The 18112-nt window shown below is 45.0% G+C and overlaps 1 protein-coding gene across 1 annotated transcript in view; it reads left to right on the top strand.

Moving 5' to 3' along the window:
* LOC143957101 (NACHT, LRR and PYD domains-containing protein 3-like) overlaps window positions 1–18112 on the top strand; it is a 116386-nt gene that overhangs the window by 32792 nt on the left and 65482 nt on the right. Inside the window, exons 4-5 of the mRNA XM_077467245.1 lie at window positions 3111–3152; window positions 16238–17942. Coding sequence (XP_077323371.1) covers window positions 3111–3152; window positions 16238–17942 — 1747 coding nt within the window. The remainder of the gene's footprint in view (window positions 1–3110; window positions 3153–16237; window positions 17943–18112) is intronic.

The raw sequence follows: 18112 nt of genomic DNA on the forward strand, positions 1-18112 counted from the left end.
AATGTCTTGGTATGCTGACGCCTTAAGAGTTCCCTTCACTGGAGCTAAGAGGCCAAGCACAACCCCTGAAAAACAACCCCACACCATAATCCCCCCTCCACCAAATGATTTCGACCAGTACACAAAGCAAGGTCCATAAAGACAGGTATGAGCGAGTTTGGGGTGTCCTGACTTCAACCCGATAGAATACCTTTGGGCAGGGCTGGACTGGGACAGAAATTCGGCCCTGGACGTCATCCAGACCGGCCCACTTACGTTTTGAGTGTCCCATCAGCATCCCCTTTACATCAGATTCTCACCAGCAGCCCCCTTACATCAGAGTCCTATCACCAGCTCTTTACATCAGAGTCCCACCACCAGCTCCTTACATCAGAGTCCCACCACAAGTTCCTTACATCAGAGTCCCACCACCAGCTCCTTACATCAGAGTCCCACCACCAGCTCCTTAAATCAGAGTCCCACCACCAGCTCCTTACATCAGAGTCCCACCACAAGTTCCTTACATCAGAGTCCCACCACAAGTTCCTTACATCAGAGTCCCACCACCAGCTCCTTAAATCAGAGTCCCACCACCAGCTCCTTACATCAGAGTCCCACCACCAGCTCCTTACATCAGAGTCCCACCACCAGTTCCTTACATCAGAGTCCCACCACCAGCTCCTTACATCAGAGTCCCACCACAAGCTCCTTACATCAGAGTCCCACCACCAGTTCCTTACATCAGAGTCCCACCACCAGCTCCTTACATCAGAGTCCCACCACCAGCTCCTTACATCAGAGTCCCACCACAAGTTCCTTACATCAGAGTCCCACCACCAGCTCCTTAAATCAGAGTCCCACCACCAGCTCCTTACATCAGAGTCCCACCACAAGTTCCTTACATCAGAGTCCCACCACCAGCTCCTTACATCAGAGTCCCACCACAAGTTCCTTACATCAGAGTCCCACCACAAGTTCCTTACATCAGAGTCCCACCACAAGCTCCTTACATCAGAGTCCCACCACCAGTTCCTTACATCAGAGTCCCACCACCAGTTCCTTACATCAGAGTCCCACCACCAGCTCCTTACATCAGAGTCCCACCACAAGCTCCTTACATCAGAGTCCCACCACCAGTTCCTTACATCAGAGTCCCACCACCAGCTCCTTACATCAGAGTCCCACCACCAGCTCCTTACATCAGAGTCCCACCACCAGCTCCTTACATCAGAGTCCCACCACCAGCTCCTTACATCAGAGTCCCACCACCAGCTCCTTACATCAGAGTCCCACCACCAGCTCCTTACATCAGAGTCCCACCACCAGCTCCTTACATCAGAGTCCCACCACAAGTTCCTTACATCAGAGTCCCACCACCAGCTCCTTACATCAGAGTCCCACCACAAGTTCCTTACATCAGAGTCCCACCACCAGCTCCTTAAATCAGAGTCCCACCACCAGCTCCTTACATCAGAGTCCCACCACAAGTTCCTTACATCAGAGTCCCACCACAAGCTCCTTACATCAGAGTCCCACCACCAGTTCCTTACATCAGAGTCCCACCACCAGCTCCTTACATCAGAGTCCCACCACCAGTTCCTTACATCAGAGTCCCACCACCAGCTCCTTACATCAGAGTCCCACCACAAGCTCCTTACATCAGAGTCCCACCACCAGTTCCTTACATCAGAGTCCCACCACCAGCTCCTTACATCAGAGTCCCACCACCAGCTCCTTACATCAGAGTCCCACCACCAGCTCCTTACATCAGAGTCCCACCACCAGCTCCTTACATCAGAGTCCCACCACCAGCTCCTTACATCAGAGTCCCACCACCAGCTCCTTACATCAGAGTCCCACCACCAGCTCCTTACATCAGAGTGTCCCCCTCCCACATGTACTCACGGTTCTAAAGGCAGCCTCTCTTCTTCCTCTCTCCAGTCATGTGATAACAAGCGATAGGGGAGAGAGGAAGGAAAGTCTGCTGACCGTGTCTATCTCCCCCTGCAGGCTGGGGGGAGCAGAAAGGCTAATGCTCTCTCCAGCATATGTCGGAGACTGCTCCTCCTGACAGGAGTGAAATCGAAATCACTCACTGTCAGAGAGGAGCGGCTCCAGGACTGCACCAGACCGGCCCACTGAGCCATCGGCCCACCGGGAATCTCCCGGTAGTCCCGATGGCCAGTACATGGCTGCCTTTGGGATGAATTTGATTGGAGACTGGGAGCCACACCTTCTTGTCCAACATCAGTGCCTGACCTCACAAATGAGCTTTTGGAAGAATGGTCCAACATTCCCATAGACACACTCCTAAACCTTGTGGATGGCCTTCCCAGCAGAGTTGAAGCTGTTATAGCTGGAAAGGGTGGGCCAACTCAATATTGAACCCTACGGATTAAGACTAGGATGCCATTAAAGTTCATGTGCGTGTAAAGGCAGGCGTCCTAATACTTTTGGTAATATAGTGTATGAAGTAATAGCAGCTGCAGGTACATCACACAAAGCGGTAGCTCTGATCTTTTAACCTTTATGTTTGAACATGCATTTGTTGATCATTCATAATAGTGATAGATTGCTCAGTGCAGCGGCTCTGTGTGTGGTGGCTTTTACATATACACAGCACAGTCAATGGATCATACAACATGGCAAGCTGTGTGAGCTTTCACTTTTATGATTGAACGATCAAGATTGGTGCAGTGTATAACACAGTCCAGCAATCACTCATTTATAAGCCTGAACATTCACATAGTGCACCAGCTCTGCCATCGGCAAGCTGAGAGACACATGGTGCCGCAGGCTGTGCGACTTTTTTTTTTGTTGACTGGCAGCACTGGTCTCCATAGCGACCTCTGCTGTCAGAGACCAGAACTATCAATCACAAATTTCTCTCCTTTCTAGCAGCGTTGTTGGATGGGGGGGGGGGGGGAATCTCTCTGCCCACACTACTTAAAATTTGAATTGGACCAAGTGTTATCTTGGTTTCTGGGTAACAGTAAAATTGTTTAATGGTATTTTTTCTTTAAAGAATTTTTTTGGAATTGGTAAGTGAGACGATTACTATTTATAAATTCTATTTAGAGTCTTTCTGTGGGTGATGCATATGATTCAGGAATGTGTTTTTACCTTTTCAGGCATGCAGCTTCTTCGAATATCATCAGACCAATGTTTAAAAGGTATGAGATTCATTTCATTTTTTTCTATGTATACTGCCCTATTTTTTGTGTAACACTACCCCAGTAGGAGCCTCTGGTGAATATGGGTATCTCCCACTGTGCACGGGCAGGTACACAAATTTTCCACACGCGGGAGTCAGTAATCAGTCCTTGCAGCTTTGTTTTTGTGTTTTATTAGTGGGATTAAACTTGAATGGGGATATGGTTTTTATGGGATGCCCACTTGATCAATGTAGAATTCTTCAGGGACACAACTATATACACCCATAATTAGGGATTAGCCGAACACCCCCCGGTTCGGTTCGCACCAGAACTTTCGAACAGACCGAAAATTTGTGCGAACTTTAGAACCCCATTGAAGTCTATGGGACTTGAACGTTCGAAATAAAAAGTGCTAATTTTAATGGCTAATATGCAAGATATTGTCCTAAAAAGGGTTTGGGGACCCGGCTCCTGCCCCAGGGGACATGGGTCAATGCCTAAAATGTTTTTAAAAACGGCTGTTTTTTCGGGGAGCACTGATTTTAATGACGATTAAAGTGAAAAAAAAAAGTGAAATATTCCTTTAAATATCATGCCTGGGGGGTGTCTGTAGTATGCCTGTGAAGTGGCATGTGTTTCCCGTGTTTAGAACAGTCCCTGCACAAAATGACATTTAACAGAAAAAAAGTCATTCAAAACTGCTTGCGGTTTTAATGTACTATCTAGTTCCAGCAATATGGATGAAAATCATTGAGAAAAATGGCATAGGTAGCCCCCCTGCTCATTACCAGCCCCTTTGGGTCTTGTGCGGATATTAAGGGGAACCCCGTACCCATATTAAAAAAAGGAAAGGCGTGTGGCCCCCAGACCCTATATCAGTGATGGCGAACCTTGGCACCCCAGATGTTTTGGAACTACATTTCCCATGATGCTCTGGCACTCTGCAGTGTAGTGGAGCATCATGGGAAATGTAGTTCCAAAACATCTGGGGTACCAAGGTTCGCCATCACTGCCCTATATACTCAGAACAGCAGTATACAGGCGGTGCAAACAAGACAGGGACTGTGTAGGTTTGTTGTGTTAAGTAGAATCTGTTTGTAATTTTGAACTGGTACCATTTTTAAAGTGTAGCTCCAGTCAAAAAATCTATTTTTAAGCTTTTTGGAAAACATAAGGAAGGGTTAACACCCCTGTATAATTTGTTTTGCCGTATGTCTTTTTTTCATCTCACTTCCTGTTGTCTCCTTCCGTTTGCAAGTAGGAGACGTTTGTAAGTTGGATATTTGAAAGTACCTAAGGTGTTGGTGTTGCCACAACACTGTAAGCCCTCAAAGTGACTCTTGGTAGGCGCTGGAGAGCCCTGCTGTGAACAATTATATCAAGAATTGTAATTACATGCCATTGTTGAACAGTGGTAGAAAAATAGGGCCTTTGGTGGTTGTGGTGGTGGTAGTGGTGCTGGTGCCACAACACTGTAAGTCCTCACAGTTACTCTCGGTGGACGCAGGAACGGGCCCTGCTGTGAAATATTATATCAAGCATTGTAATTACATGCCCCTGTTAAACAGGGGCTGAAAAATTAAGCCTTAGGCACTGCTTGCTGGTGCCACAACACTGCAACCTCTCCCAGAAACTCTAGTTGGAGTGCAGGAATGAGCCCTGCTGCAAAGCATTGCAACAAAAATTGTATTACATGCCCTTGTTAGACAGGGGCTGAAAAATTGGGCCTATACACTGCAACCTCTACCATATACTCTAGTTGGAGTGCAGGAATGAGCCCTGCTGCAAAGCATTGCATCAAAATTTTTAATTACACACCCCTGTTAAACAGAGGCTGAAAAATTGAGCCTTAGGCACTGGTGCCACGACACTGCAACCTCTACCATATACTCTAGTTGGAGTGCAGGAATGAGCCCTGCTGCAAAGCATTGCATCAAAAATTGTAATGAAATGCCCCTGTTAAACAGGGGCTGAAAAATTGGGCTGGTGGCATCACCCAGAACCAAAAATGTTCTTCCAAGATATCAGCGGAGGAGGAAGAGGATAGACAGTCAACATAACAGGACAGTCACTCAGCATCAGCATAGGCAGTATTGAAGGGATGTGATATTTAAAAAAAATTTTTTCGTTACATCAGCTTCAGGTGCTTGGAAGCTGGTGGTGATCCAAGACTGATTCTTCTTTATGAAGGTCAGTCGATCAACCGAGTCGGTGGACAGGCGCGCCTTGTGATCGGTTACAAAGCCACCAGCAGCACTGAAGGTGGGTTCTGAAAGAACGCTGGATGCAGGACAGGCCAGTAGCTCAATTGCATACTGTGCAAGCTCTGGCCAGTGATCCATCCTCCAAACCCAGTAAGCCAGAGGATTTCCAGTGGGAAAGGTGTCCAAGTCTGACCTTGCCTCTAGAGCTCCATACACACTATCAGATTGCTGATTTTTTCCTTCAGGTTTACCAAAACCATGTAGTACAAGGGCCTGCCTGACTGCATACACATTGAAACCCCTAAGGTATGACCTCATATTATATGGTTTTGGTAAATCTGATGGAAAAAATCAGCAGGCAATCTGATAGTGTGTATGGGGCTTAGGTATTCCTGCACCATGTAAATCAGACGCTGGTGATGGTTGCTGGAACCGATCATACCTTGGGGCTGCGGACTAAAAAATTGTCTGAACGCATTGGTCAGACGGCCACCTTCTCCACCACTCCTTCTGACCGATGCCTCAGCAACACGTTGTCCAGGACCAGGAGCTTGTAACCTCCCAGTCTCTGGGAACGCATTGCACAGACCTTTCTGCAAGGCCTCCCGGAGATGTCTCATCCTCTGCTCCCTCTGCGATGGCAAGATAAGGTCCGCAACCTTACCCTTGTACCGTGGATCAAGGAGAGTGGCCAGCCAGTAATGGTCCCTCTCCTTGATCCGAAGAACACGAGGATCCTTCCGTGTGAGGCGTGTACTACACAGCCTGAGCTATAATTGGCCACAGGCATCCTTGGGACTCCACTGCAGCCGTGTTTTTATTGAAAAGCGCTTGATCTACTGTATACATGTGAGTTTATTATTTTTTATTAAATTTCCTTTTAAAACGGAATTACGCTATTTGGTCCCTATTTCCCTTTACATGTATTCAACTATTTCAATTGGTGTGTATGGTTGGAGATAATCTACTGCCCAGTATACGAACGGAACGGTTATACTTGAAATTCCTTTGGAGAATTTATCCTTGAGAAATCTACATACAATTATACAAGCTTTTGTGATCCTTCGAATGTATATTCATTTGGATCCAGTATATTTGGTAAGCCTACACCTTGTCTGGTGAAGGGAATATCACATGGTGTCTGCATGACCTTTACATGTAAAGAAGGCGGATGGTGATTTTCTTCATACATGTGGATTGGATTATCACATACAAGAGACTGCATCTCTTTTTTGGACTTTCTTTCACCAGTTATTTTTCACTTACCTGTAATTTTCACTATACACGTGGTTTTGATGTATAAGAGACTTTGTATCTCTTTAGGTTGTTTTTTTTCTTATTTCACATTATTAGTGTTTAATACACATATGCATATGTTCTATATATATACATTATTCTTCATAAGAATGTTATAATATGCCTGGTTTTAGCGCTACACTTTTGTATAGAATTTACACGTTACACTTCTGAATATCCTTGTGGTGTGTTAGCAGCTTTTATTATTTTGAGGATAGCGCAGTGTTTGTTATTGCTTGATAGTTTGCCACAGGCATCCAGCCTGTGGCCAATCATGGCTCTCCTCGCTGCTGGCGCTGTGATTGGCCAAGCATGCAGGGTCACAGTGCATGCTTGGCCAATCATGAGCCAGCAATGCACTGCGATGACGCAGTGCATTGTGGGCCATGAGCGCCACGCGAATTTGGCGCAAACGGCCCACAGAGTTCTGGCTTCGCTGATGCGTTCGACACGAACACCAAGCTCATCACTACCCACAATATATACACTTCTCTTCTACCTCCAGTACCTCTAGCATTTTAACGATGATCCAACACAGACTCAGTCAGATCTGTAGCAGATGCCCTTTGCAGGCAGGGACCATGGGCCCCTTTGGTTGTGTAGCAGAAAAAGAGGTCTCAGTGCTTAGCTGTCCTATCTGTGGCTACTGCTCCCAGTACCACCTCTTCGGGCACTGCCAGCCAGCCTGGCTGCAGCTGCCCCTTTGACTGGCCCTCCTGGTTACTTCTCCACAGTCCTCCCAGACTGACTCTGCATCCATCCCAGACTGCTTCCACCCAGTCCCTTCAGGCATGCCTCTCAGTCCTCAGACTGTAACACTCACCAGTCCTCCTGCCTGGCTGTCTGTCCTCTCCTTGCTCCCATGCCTCCTGCTCAGGATCTCGGAGAACACGGAGGAGAGATGGGTTTGCTTTAAGAGCATATTAAATATGTCACAGATCAGCTGCGGAGCTGATCTGTGTCTCACCTTTACTGCAGTGGGTCGGCTGGCATCTGTTGTCCACTGTCTGGTGTTCAGCTCTGTGCACTCTCCAGCTATGGGTGTCGACGCCCTTCACCTGTTGCCTAATATATGATTCCTTCCTGCTACTTCCTGTCCAGCCCCTCATGTGCTTCTCTATTTAAATCCCTTTCAAACCAGCTACTGGTTGCTTGAGCAACGTTTGTTTCTGAAGCTCCCCTGTGTAACCTGTTTTACCTGACTTCCCATGAACTGATCTTCTGTGTACCAACCCGGCTTGTTCTGATTACGTTGTCTGCAGCCCGCCCTGACCTTGGCTCACTACCTGGCTTTCCTTACTTTATCCATCCAGCCTTGTCTACAGTGTCTTCTGGTACTTCCCTAGCGAGCAGGGTGAACCCGGGGGGTCGTGACCTGGGGTCAGCACGCAGCTAAGTCCAAACCTTCGTGAGAGGGTCACTGGCAGAACACCGGCTGACTCTTAGATTCCACGCCCTGGGGGATCCCGTGGTCACCTGCTCGCCTGTGGGTTCGCTGTAAGTAGTACCGTGACAAAATAAGGGCATTAGCCAGTGCATCCCATTGGGAAATAAATTTAAAAGAGCGAATAAAAGTCCTGGGTGGTTGAACTCCAATGTAAAAATGCATATAAAAGTAAAAGGAGAAGGCCTTAAAAAAATACAAGGCTGAAGGATCATCATCAGCATTCAAATTTTACAAAGAATGCAACAAGAAATGTAAGGGGGCAATTAGGGCGGCTAAGATAGAACACGAAAGACACATAGCAGAGGAGAGCAAAAAAAATTCCAAGAAATTCTTTAAGTATATAAACAGTAAAAGAGGGAGGACAGACCATATTGGCCCCATAAAGAATGAGGAAGGGAATCTGATTAAAAAGGATGCTGAGATAGCGAAGGTATTGAATTTATTCTTCTTCTCAGTCTTCATGAGGGAATCGGGGGGCTTCAGTAACCAAAACTGCAGTGTATAGCCTCATGACACGTCCTCATGAATACATCCCTGGGAATTACAGACCAGTTATCCTAACATCAATAGTATGCAAGCTCTTGGCGGGGACGATAAACGACTATATACAAGATTTTAGTAGTAAAAACTGTATCATTAGCAGTAACCAGCATGGATTCATGAAGAATCGTTCTTGCCAAACCAATCTATTAATCTTCTATGAAGAGGTGAGCTGCCCTCTAGATAAAGTGAGGCCCGTAGACGTGGTGTATCTGGATTTTGCAAAAGCATTTGATACAGGTCACCATAAACGTTTACTGTACAAAGTAAGGTCCATTGGCATTGACCATAGGGTGAGTACATAGATTGAAAACTGGCTACAAGGGCGAGTTCAGAGGGTGGTGATAAATGGGGAGTACTCAGAATGGTCAGAGGTGGAAAGTGGGGTCCCACAGGGTTCTGTCCTGGGACCAATTCTATTTAATTTATTCATACATGACCTGGACGATGGGGTAAACAGTTCAATCTCTGTAATTGCGGATGATACTAAGCTAAGCAGAGCAATAACTTCTCCACAAGGTTTGAAACCATGCAAGTAGATCTGAACAAATTAATGGGGTGGACAACTACATGGCAAATGAGGTTTAATGTAGAAAATTTTTAAATAATGCATTTGAGTGGCAAAAATATGAATGCAATCCACTCACTGAGAGGAGAACCTTGGGGGGAATCTAGAATGGAAAAGGACCTGGGGGTCCTAGTAGAGGATAGGGTCAGCAATGGCAAGCAATGCCAAGCTGCTTCTAACAAAACAAACAGAATATTGGCATGCATTAAAAAGGGATCAACTCCAGAGATAAAACAATAATTCCCCCGCTCTACAAAACTCTGGTCCGGCCACACCTAGAGTATGCTGTCCAGTTCTGGGCACCAGTGCTCAGGAAGGATGTACTGGAAATTGAGCGAGTACAAAGAAGAGCAACACAACTAATAAAAGGTCTGGAGGATATTAGTTATGAGGAAAGGTTGCGAGCACTGAATTTATTCTCTCTGGAGAAGAGACGCTTGAGAGGGGATATGATTTCAATTTACAAATACCATACCGGTGATCCCACAATATGTATAAAACTTTTCCGCGAAAGGGAGTTTAATAAGACACATGGCCACTCATTAAAATAAGACGAAAAGAGGTTTAACCTTAAACTTAGTAGAGGGTTCTTTACTGTAAGAGCGGCAAGGATGTGGAATTCCCTTCCACAGGCGGTGGTTTCAGCAGGGAGCATCAGTAGTTTAAAAAAACTATTAGGTAAGTACCTGAATGACTACAACATACAGGGATATACAGTACAATGTAATACTGACATGTAATCACGCACATAGGTTGGACTTGATGGACTTGTGTCTTATTTCAACCTCAACTACTATGTAACTACAGTATATGTTTCTATCATAAATATTTACAGCAAGCAGGATAAGGAGCCAGAAGGGATGTCAGGAAGCCAGTCTTTAAACAGAACCGCAGGAGATGGTTTCTTGTGATGTGACCAAGGCGAAGGCAGAGGTGAAGTGAGCTGGATAGCTTTAAGTAGGCAGGTCAGACGAACATGATCAGGAACAGCTGATAACTGTGGAGAGAGATGAGAGCTGGCAATTAGCCGACAACTGAGCAGCCCGCCCAGAGGAGGAAGAGCTAAGCCAGCCCTGACAGTACCCCCTCCTCAATGACCCCTCTCCCTCGGAGGGCCACCGGGCTTGAGGGGAAACCGTCTATGGAACCCGTGGAGGAGGACAGGGGCATGTACATCCGAGGATGAAACACAGGAGCGTTCCTCCGGACTGTACCTCTTCCAATGCACCAGGTACTGTATGCGCCCACGGAACCTACGGGAGTCAACAATGGATTGTACCTCTTACTCCTCATGGTTCTCAACCTGAATAGGGTGAGGGCGTGGCACCGAGGTGATAAATCGGTTACAGACCAACGGTTTCAATAAGGAGACATGAAACACATTTGAGATGCGCATACTAGGAGGAAGGTCCAACGAGTAAGCCACTGGGTTAATCCTGCGAAGGATACGGAAAGGCCCAATAAACCGAGGTGCAAACTTCAGTGAGGGAACATGTTACAAAGGCCAAAAGGCATTACCAGGTATTCATAATGGCCTGTTCTGGTATTAAACGCAGTTTTCCACTCGTCACCCTACTTAATGCGCCACGAAATTGTATGTCCCTCTCAAGTCAAGCTTTGTAAAAACCATTGCTCCCTTGAGGCGGTCAAATAACCCTGCAATCAATGGAATTGGGTAGGCATTCTTAATCGTGAGACGATTGAGACCCCTATAATCTATACAAGGTCTCAGTTCACCGCTCTTCTTCTTCACAAAGAAGAAACCAGCACCAGCAGGAGACGAGGCCTGCAGCCCCAGAGTCGATTAGAGCCTTTATCTCGATGGACGACTCAGCCCAAGAAAGGGTGACCGAAACCAGGGGCTTATTCTTCTAGATAACTGGGGATGAAACAACGCCACCTAAGGTCTGTCCATGACAGGACCTCAAGGTTCGGGTGTTCCCTGGATGGGTAGGACAAGACTTCAAAAAGTGACCTGCCTGGCCACAATAAAGGCACAATCTCTCCCTCCTCCCAAAGGCTCTCTCATCCGCAGAGAGACGCGTGAAGCCCAGGTGCATGGGTTCATCTCCACTGACCGACTCGGTACCAGGAGGCATGGGAGGTGAGGGAGGCATGAGTGGGACTACAAATCTCAGTGGCAAACCTACAGGAGGCTTCCGCAAGCACTCCTTAAGAGAAAGTCTTTCTTTGAGTCTGGAGTTAATGAGGATAGCAAACGAGATCAAGCTCTCCAGCTCAGTGGGTATATCTCAGGCTGTTATCTCATCCTTGATGGAATCCGAGAGACCATGAGAAAAAGCAGCCATGAGAGCCTCATTGTTCCAAGCAATCTCTGCTGCCAGAGTACGGAATTCAATGGCGTAGTCGGCAACAGTTCTCGTACTCTGTTTGATGGACATGAGGCACTTGGCAGCAGAAGCGGAGCGTGCGGGAAAGTCAAATACCCTTTTAAAGGAGGCCACAAACTGAGGGTAACTCAAGACAACAGGTTTTTGCGTCTCCCATAGAGGGTTAGCCCAGGCCAAGGCTCTCTCAGAAAGCAAAGATATCACGAAACCTACTTTGCTTCTGTCCGTGGGAAACGCCTGGGGCAGCATCTCAGAGTATATCTCAACCTGATTGAGAAACCCTCCGCATTGAACTGGATCACCCCCAAATCGCTGGGGAAGCGGAGCAGAACCAGACATACCTCTTACAGTGGTAATACTCGAGGCGGGTACCTGCACAGAGACTGGTGCAGCAGCAGGGACGGCCTGCGACTCAGGTTGTACCGCAGCAGGCACCGTGGGGGATTCCAGGTGAGCCGTGTGACTCAGGAGCGTTTGTAATGCCATGGCAAACTGATCCATGCAGTGATCTTGCTCATCCAATCTGGAAAAAATATTACCAAGTGGATTCACTGTATCTTCTGAATTCATGGCCTTCACCTACTGTCAGAAACCATGAATCAGATCGAGACAGAAGTACAATTAAATCACACTTGTTTATTAAATAAAAATAAAAAGGTAAATAGAAAAAGTAAAAGTGGTCAGCCTTCGCGCCGCTAAGTGGTAATAAGTGACTAAAGTGGAACAAAATCCAAAATCAGATATAATGAAACACAGATGCTGTGAAAAAGAGCCTGAGTGATATAAAGTGCAAATGCTAACTAAAAAATGCAGCAGGACAAAATAGTGAGCACAAACTATCAAATAATGAATATAAAGGGGTGGGTCCTGCGCAAATCGTGCCACTCAAATAAAATACACAAATTCAAAATAATATAAATATGTGCATACATACAATGCCGTGAAAAAAAATATAGTCCAAAAAACAGCACGCATAAAAATATATAAAAAATATATAAAAAAATGGAAAAAAGGTTTAATGATAGAACAATAATAAAATGTCCGCTACTCAAGGCTCCCAGAACTCTCACCTTTAAACGAAGTGAATAAGCAAATCAAACAAACTCCAGGATTCTCTTATTTCATTCATAAATAATAAATAATAGCCATCAGGAAATCCAAAGGAGGGATGCAATGATACAATTCCGCCACTAGAGGGCCAGTCCCAGCTTCCAGAACAGGTGAAATGGATCTTCACTTCTATTTCACAGTGTATGGCTCAAAATAAGAGAGAGGAGGGGGAGAGAGAGAAACAGGAGACTTCCATAGTGTAGTAGTTTAAAAAACGGCAGGTAGATTTATTAAAAAGCAGTAAAGACTCTCACATTTTAATTGCAAAAACAAGCACAATCAGGAAGAGGGTATAATGACAACTTCCTCCCGCCTTACTCTACTTCCGGTTCGTCCTCTGGCCAATCCCTACGCGTTACGTCATGTGACTTCTTCATGGGGATGATCCCCATGAAGAAGTCACATGACGTAACGCGTAGGGATTGGCCAGAGGACGAACCGGAAGTAGAGTAAGGCGGGAGGAAGTTGTCATTATACCCTCTTCCTGATTGTGCTTGTTTTTGCAATTAAAATGTGAGAGTCTTTACTGCTTTTTAATAAATCTACCTGCCGTTTTTTAAACTACTACACTATGGAAGTCTCCTGTTTCTCTCTCTCCCCCTCCTCTCTCTTATTTTGAGCCATACACTGTGAAATAGAAGTGAAGATCCATTTCACCTGTTCTGGAAGCTGGGACTGGCCCTCTAGTGGCGGAATTGTATCATTGCATCCCTCCTTTGGATTTCCTGATGGCTATTATTTATTATTTATGAATGAAATAAGAGAATCCTGGAGTTTGTTTGATTTGCTTATTCACTTCGTTTAAAGGTGAGAGTTCTGGGAGCCTTGAGTAGCGGACATTTTATTATTGTTCTATCATTAAACCTTTTTTCCATTTTTTTATATATTTTTTATATATTTTTATGCGTGCTGTTTTTTGGACTATATTTTTTTTCACGGCATTGTATGTATGCACATATTTATATTATTTTGAATTTGTGTATTTTATTTGAGTGGCACGATTTGCGCAGGACCCACCCCTTTATATTCATTAAATAGAAAAAGTGTAGTCAAAGCATAGCCAGAGTCCAATAACCGGATAGAGTAGTCAGCCAGGCCAGAGTTCAATAACCAGATCGGGTAATCAGCCAGGCCAGAAGTCAGGGATCCAAGTAGAGCAACAGCAAGCAGGATAAGGAGCCCGAAGGGATGTCAGCAAGCCAGTCTTTAACCAGAACTGCAGGAGATGGTTTCTTGTGACCAAGGCGAAGGCAGAGGTGAAGTGAGCCGGACAGCTTTAAGTAGGCAGGTCAGACGAGCATGATCAGGAACAGCTGGTAACTGTGGAGAGAGATAAGAGCTGGCAATTAGCCGACAGCTGAGCAGCCTGCCCAGAGAAGGAAGGGCTAAGCCAGCCCTGACACCCTCCTATCCTTCACAGAACATGATCTCCTCCTGTCTTCATAGGCTTGTTTTGGCCAGCAACTTCTCTTGAGAGAAAGAGAGAGAGAGAGAGAGAGAAAGAGAGAGGGGGGGGGGGGGGCAGGCTTTGGAAGTATGTTCTATTTGTTAGAAACTGTAATGTAGATTAGAATGCAACATGCTGCAGATTTTCTACAGTGTAGATCCATGTGGTTGTTTCTGCATGGCACTGATGGGCACTGTGTGCATGATGTGGCACTGTGGTGGCACTGTGTTCATGGTGTGGCACCGTGATGGCACTGTGGGCATGGTGTGGCACTGTGATGGCACTGATGGGCACTGTGTGCATGGTGAGGCACTATGATGGGCACTGTGTGCATGGTGTGGCACTGTGATGGGCACTGTGTGCATGGTGTAGCACTATGATGGCACTTATGGGCACTTTGTGCATAATGTGGCACTGTGATGGCACTGATGGGCACTGTGTGCATGGTGTGGCACACGCCCAGTTGCTGTGAATAGTGGAAGGAGCTGGGGAAGAAATGGAATACAAAGGGTCATTTGTGGAAGTTTGGAAGGATACAGATTGATTTCTATTGCTCATTACATGTGAGTAATGAGTTTAAGGCTCCATTTCCACTACTGCGACTTGTCATGATACTTTGGACACAAAGTTGCATCACAAGTCACAGCCCATTGATTTCCAAGGCAAATGTTCCCATCTATACGACTTTGAAAAGGTGTCTGCACTACTTTGATGCAACTTTTAATGCAACTTTGATCCAGAGTGTAAAGTTGTATCAAAGCTGCACACAAAGTCGCACTATAAATCGCACCACTAGTGAAAACATAGCCTAAGGCTAAAGTGCGACTTTGGAGTGTGGCTTTGATGCGACTCAAAAGTTGCATCAAAGTAGTGCAGGTACCTTTTCAAAGTAGCTGATTTTCAAAGACACATAGATGGGAATGGGTACTGTGGTTGCCTGTACTATGATCATTGTAGACTGTAAGCCGAGACCCCAGAGCATTTCCAGCTACACTGACAGTTCCACCCCCCCCCCCTTCTGTGTCGAGCCCCCTTCTCCTCTGCTAGTTTTCATGCAAAGCCCAACACAACTATACTGTATATGTGCACCTCCCAGACCACCCACCCCCCTTGGCCAGGATTCAGGGATTCATGCACTAGCTTTTTTGGGGGTGCGCGCTCCACCGGAGGGGTGCGTGCTACAATTGGCCAGCGGGGGAGTTGTCCATGTCCGCCGGCCGCCCGCCCGCGATCATTCCCCGCAGAGACAGAATGGGGATCTGCCTGTGTAAACAAGGCAGATCTCCATTCTGACAGGGGATGACACACAGATCCTGTCTTTATGCTATGCAGGAAGAGGGCTCAGTGTGTTGTCCCAGGCAGCCCTTCCCCCACACAGTTAGAAATACACTGAGGGAACACATTTATCCCCTTGATCGCCCCTGATGTTAACCCCTTCCCTGCCAGTGTCATTAGTACAATGTAATAGTTTTAGAACTGATCACTGTAATAATGTCACCATTTCCCAAAAAAGTGTCAAAAATGTCAGTTAGGTGTCCAATCTGTCAGCCGCAATGTCACAGTTCCGCTAAAAATCGCTGATTGCCACCATTACAAGTAAAAAAATTAAAAATAATAATAAAAATGGCATAAATCTATCCCCAATTTTGTAGACGCTATAACTTCTGCGCAAACCAATCAATATACGCTTATTGCGATTTTTTTTTTTACCAAAAATATGTAGCAGAATAAATAGTGGTCTAAATTGATTAAGAAATTAGATTTAAAATTTTTTTTATTGGATATGTTTTATAGCAGAAAATAAAAAATATTGTTTTTTTTTGTTTTTTTTCAAAATTGTCGGTCTTATTTTGTTTATAGCACAAAAAGTAAAAATCGTAGAAGTGATACAAATCCAACAAAACAATGCTCTATTTGTGGGGAAAAGGACATCAATTTTATTTGGGTACAGCGTTGCATGACCACACAATGGTCAACTAAAATAAGGTAGTGCTGTATCGTGAAAACTGGCCTGGTCATGAAGGGGTAGAACCTTCAGGGGCTGAAGTGGTTAATGATTGCAGGGGAGAATTTAAGTGTTAGGGTGGACTTCCACTTTAACTTTGTATGTGTGACATTTTAACATTCTTATCTTATGCAGAATGCAGAGAAGTTTATATGCATCTCCTAAAGAATAATTATTCAACTTTCGAGGAAAGAAATGCTCTCTTAGGAGAGGTGGTTAGTTTACGGAGTATATACACCAGACTGTTGATTATAAAGCAACATCGTAACGAAGTGGAAAGAGAACACGAAATCCGGTCTTCTGGAAGGAGACATCTACAAATAATGGACAACAGATCTTCTCATGAGTATTCCCCAACTAATATCGACCTTTTGTTTTCCCCTGATGAACATTGGGTTGTCCCCAAGATTGTTGTTCTGCAAGGCCCAGCAGGTATTGGTAAAACCATGACCTCCCATAAGATCATGCTTGACTGGGCCTCTGGAGATCTGTGGAAAGAAAAGTTTAACTTTGTGTTTTATCTGAACTGTAGAGAACTTAACACCATCACCACAAACATAAGTCTAGCCAAGCTTCTTTGCCGAGTTTGTCATTTAAATTATGAACAAGGCCTTGTTATGTCAATCTTCAGAAAGCCTGAAGAACTTCTGTTTGTGATTGATGGCTTTGATGAGTTGACATGTTCCATAGAGAAGAGAACTGGGGTCTGTGAAGATCCTTTTCAAGAGGTTCCAATAGAAGTCCTTCTAAACAGTTTACTTAGAAAAAGTGTACTCAGAGACTGTTCAGTAATCATCACCACAAGGCCATTCTCACTGATGAACCTTCGGGAACTTATTAGACGCCCTCGTTATGTGGAAATTCTGGGGTTCACAGGGAACGAACGCCAACAATTCTGCTACAATTTCTTTAAAGACAGCTATCAAGCAAACTTGGCTCTCAGCATTATTATGGACAATGACACCATCTTCACTATGTGTGCTGTCCCAATAACATGCTGGATCGTATGTACTATAATAAAACAGAAAATTGAAAAGGGGGTTGATGTGGTAAATAATTGCAATACAACTACATCTATTTACCTCCTCTACCTGAAAAGTTTAATAAAGTATCACACTACAGGATCCAACCAGGTAGTTACCTGTGTCAAAAAGTTATGTGCATTGGCTAACAAAGGAGTTTGGGATCAGAAGATCTTGTTCGAAGAAGAAGATGTTCAAAGACATGGGCTTTCTTTATCAGATGAAGAGTCTGCATTTTTGATCCAGAACATTTTTGTCCAGGATGTTGATATTAAAACCTGCTACAGCTTCATCCATCTGAGCGTTCAGGAGTTCTTTGCTGCTCTGTACTATATGCTGGTTGATGAGTCTGAAAGACAACTTGTTTATACTGCTGATAAATGTACCACCGTCAGCCAATTGCTGAGGACATCAGAAAAAAATTCTCACCTGGACCTAACTGTACAGTTCTTGTTCGGTCTCGCTGGTGATATTCACCTGACAAGAAGATGTCTAGGTTGTCCGATATCGTTCAATGAAAAGCCTGTTCTAGAAACGTGGCTTAGAAACATTGGCTTTTCTCATTCTTGTAAAATATTCAGACTCTTGTATGAAACACAAGATGCCAACTGGGTTGAAAGGGTTATGTCTCTTTTCCCCAACATGGACATTAAGCCATGTGACTATGAATACAGGCTCAGTGATATGGATTACAGAACATTATCATACTGCTTAAAAAACAGCTTAATCAAGCATACGATTAAACTTACTCGATGTGTGATAAGGCCAAAGGCACAATCAATTCTAGCTGCACCTCTTCAGAAATACTCAAAGCTTTGGTGAGTACTTATCATGTCACTTAGAAATCTATAGAAAGGTCAATGAGTTCTTAACCTCTCAGAAGCCAAAGAAATGAGAAGCGAACTTACATCAGGTCTCAAATAGAATCAAATTGGCTTGGCTGGGCAAAAAGAGAACCACATCCCATAGTAGGAGTGGAAGGAAAAAT

This window comes from Lithobates pipiens, unplaced genomic scaffold (assembly GCF_037356315.1).
Source record: "Lithobates pipiens isolate NorthernLeopardFrog02 unplaced genomic scaffold, aLitPip1_a1.2 Scaffold_51, whole genome shotgun sequence".
In the NCBI taxonomy this organism is placed as follows: Eukaryota; Metazoa; Chordata; class Amphibia; order Anura; family Ranidae; genus Lithobates; species Lithobates pipiens.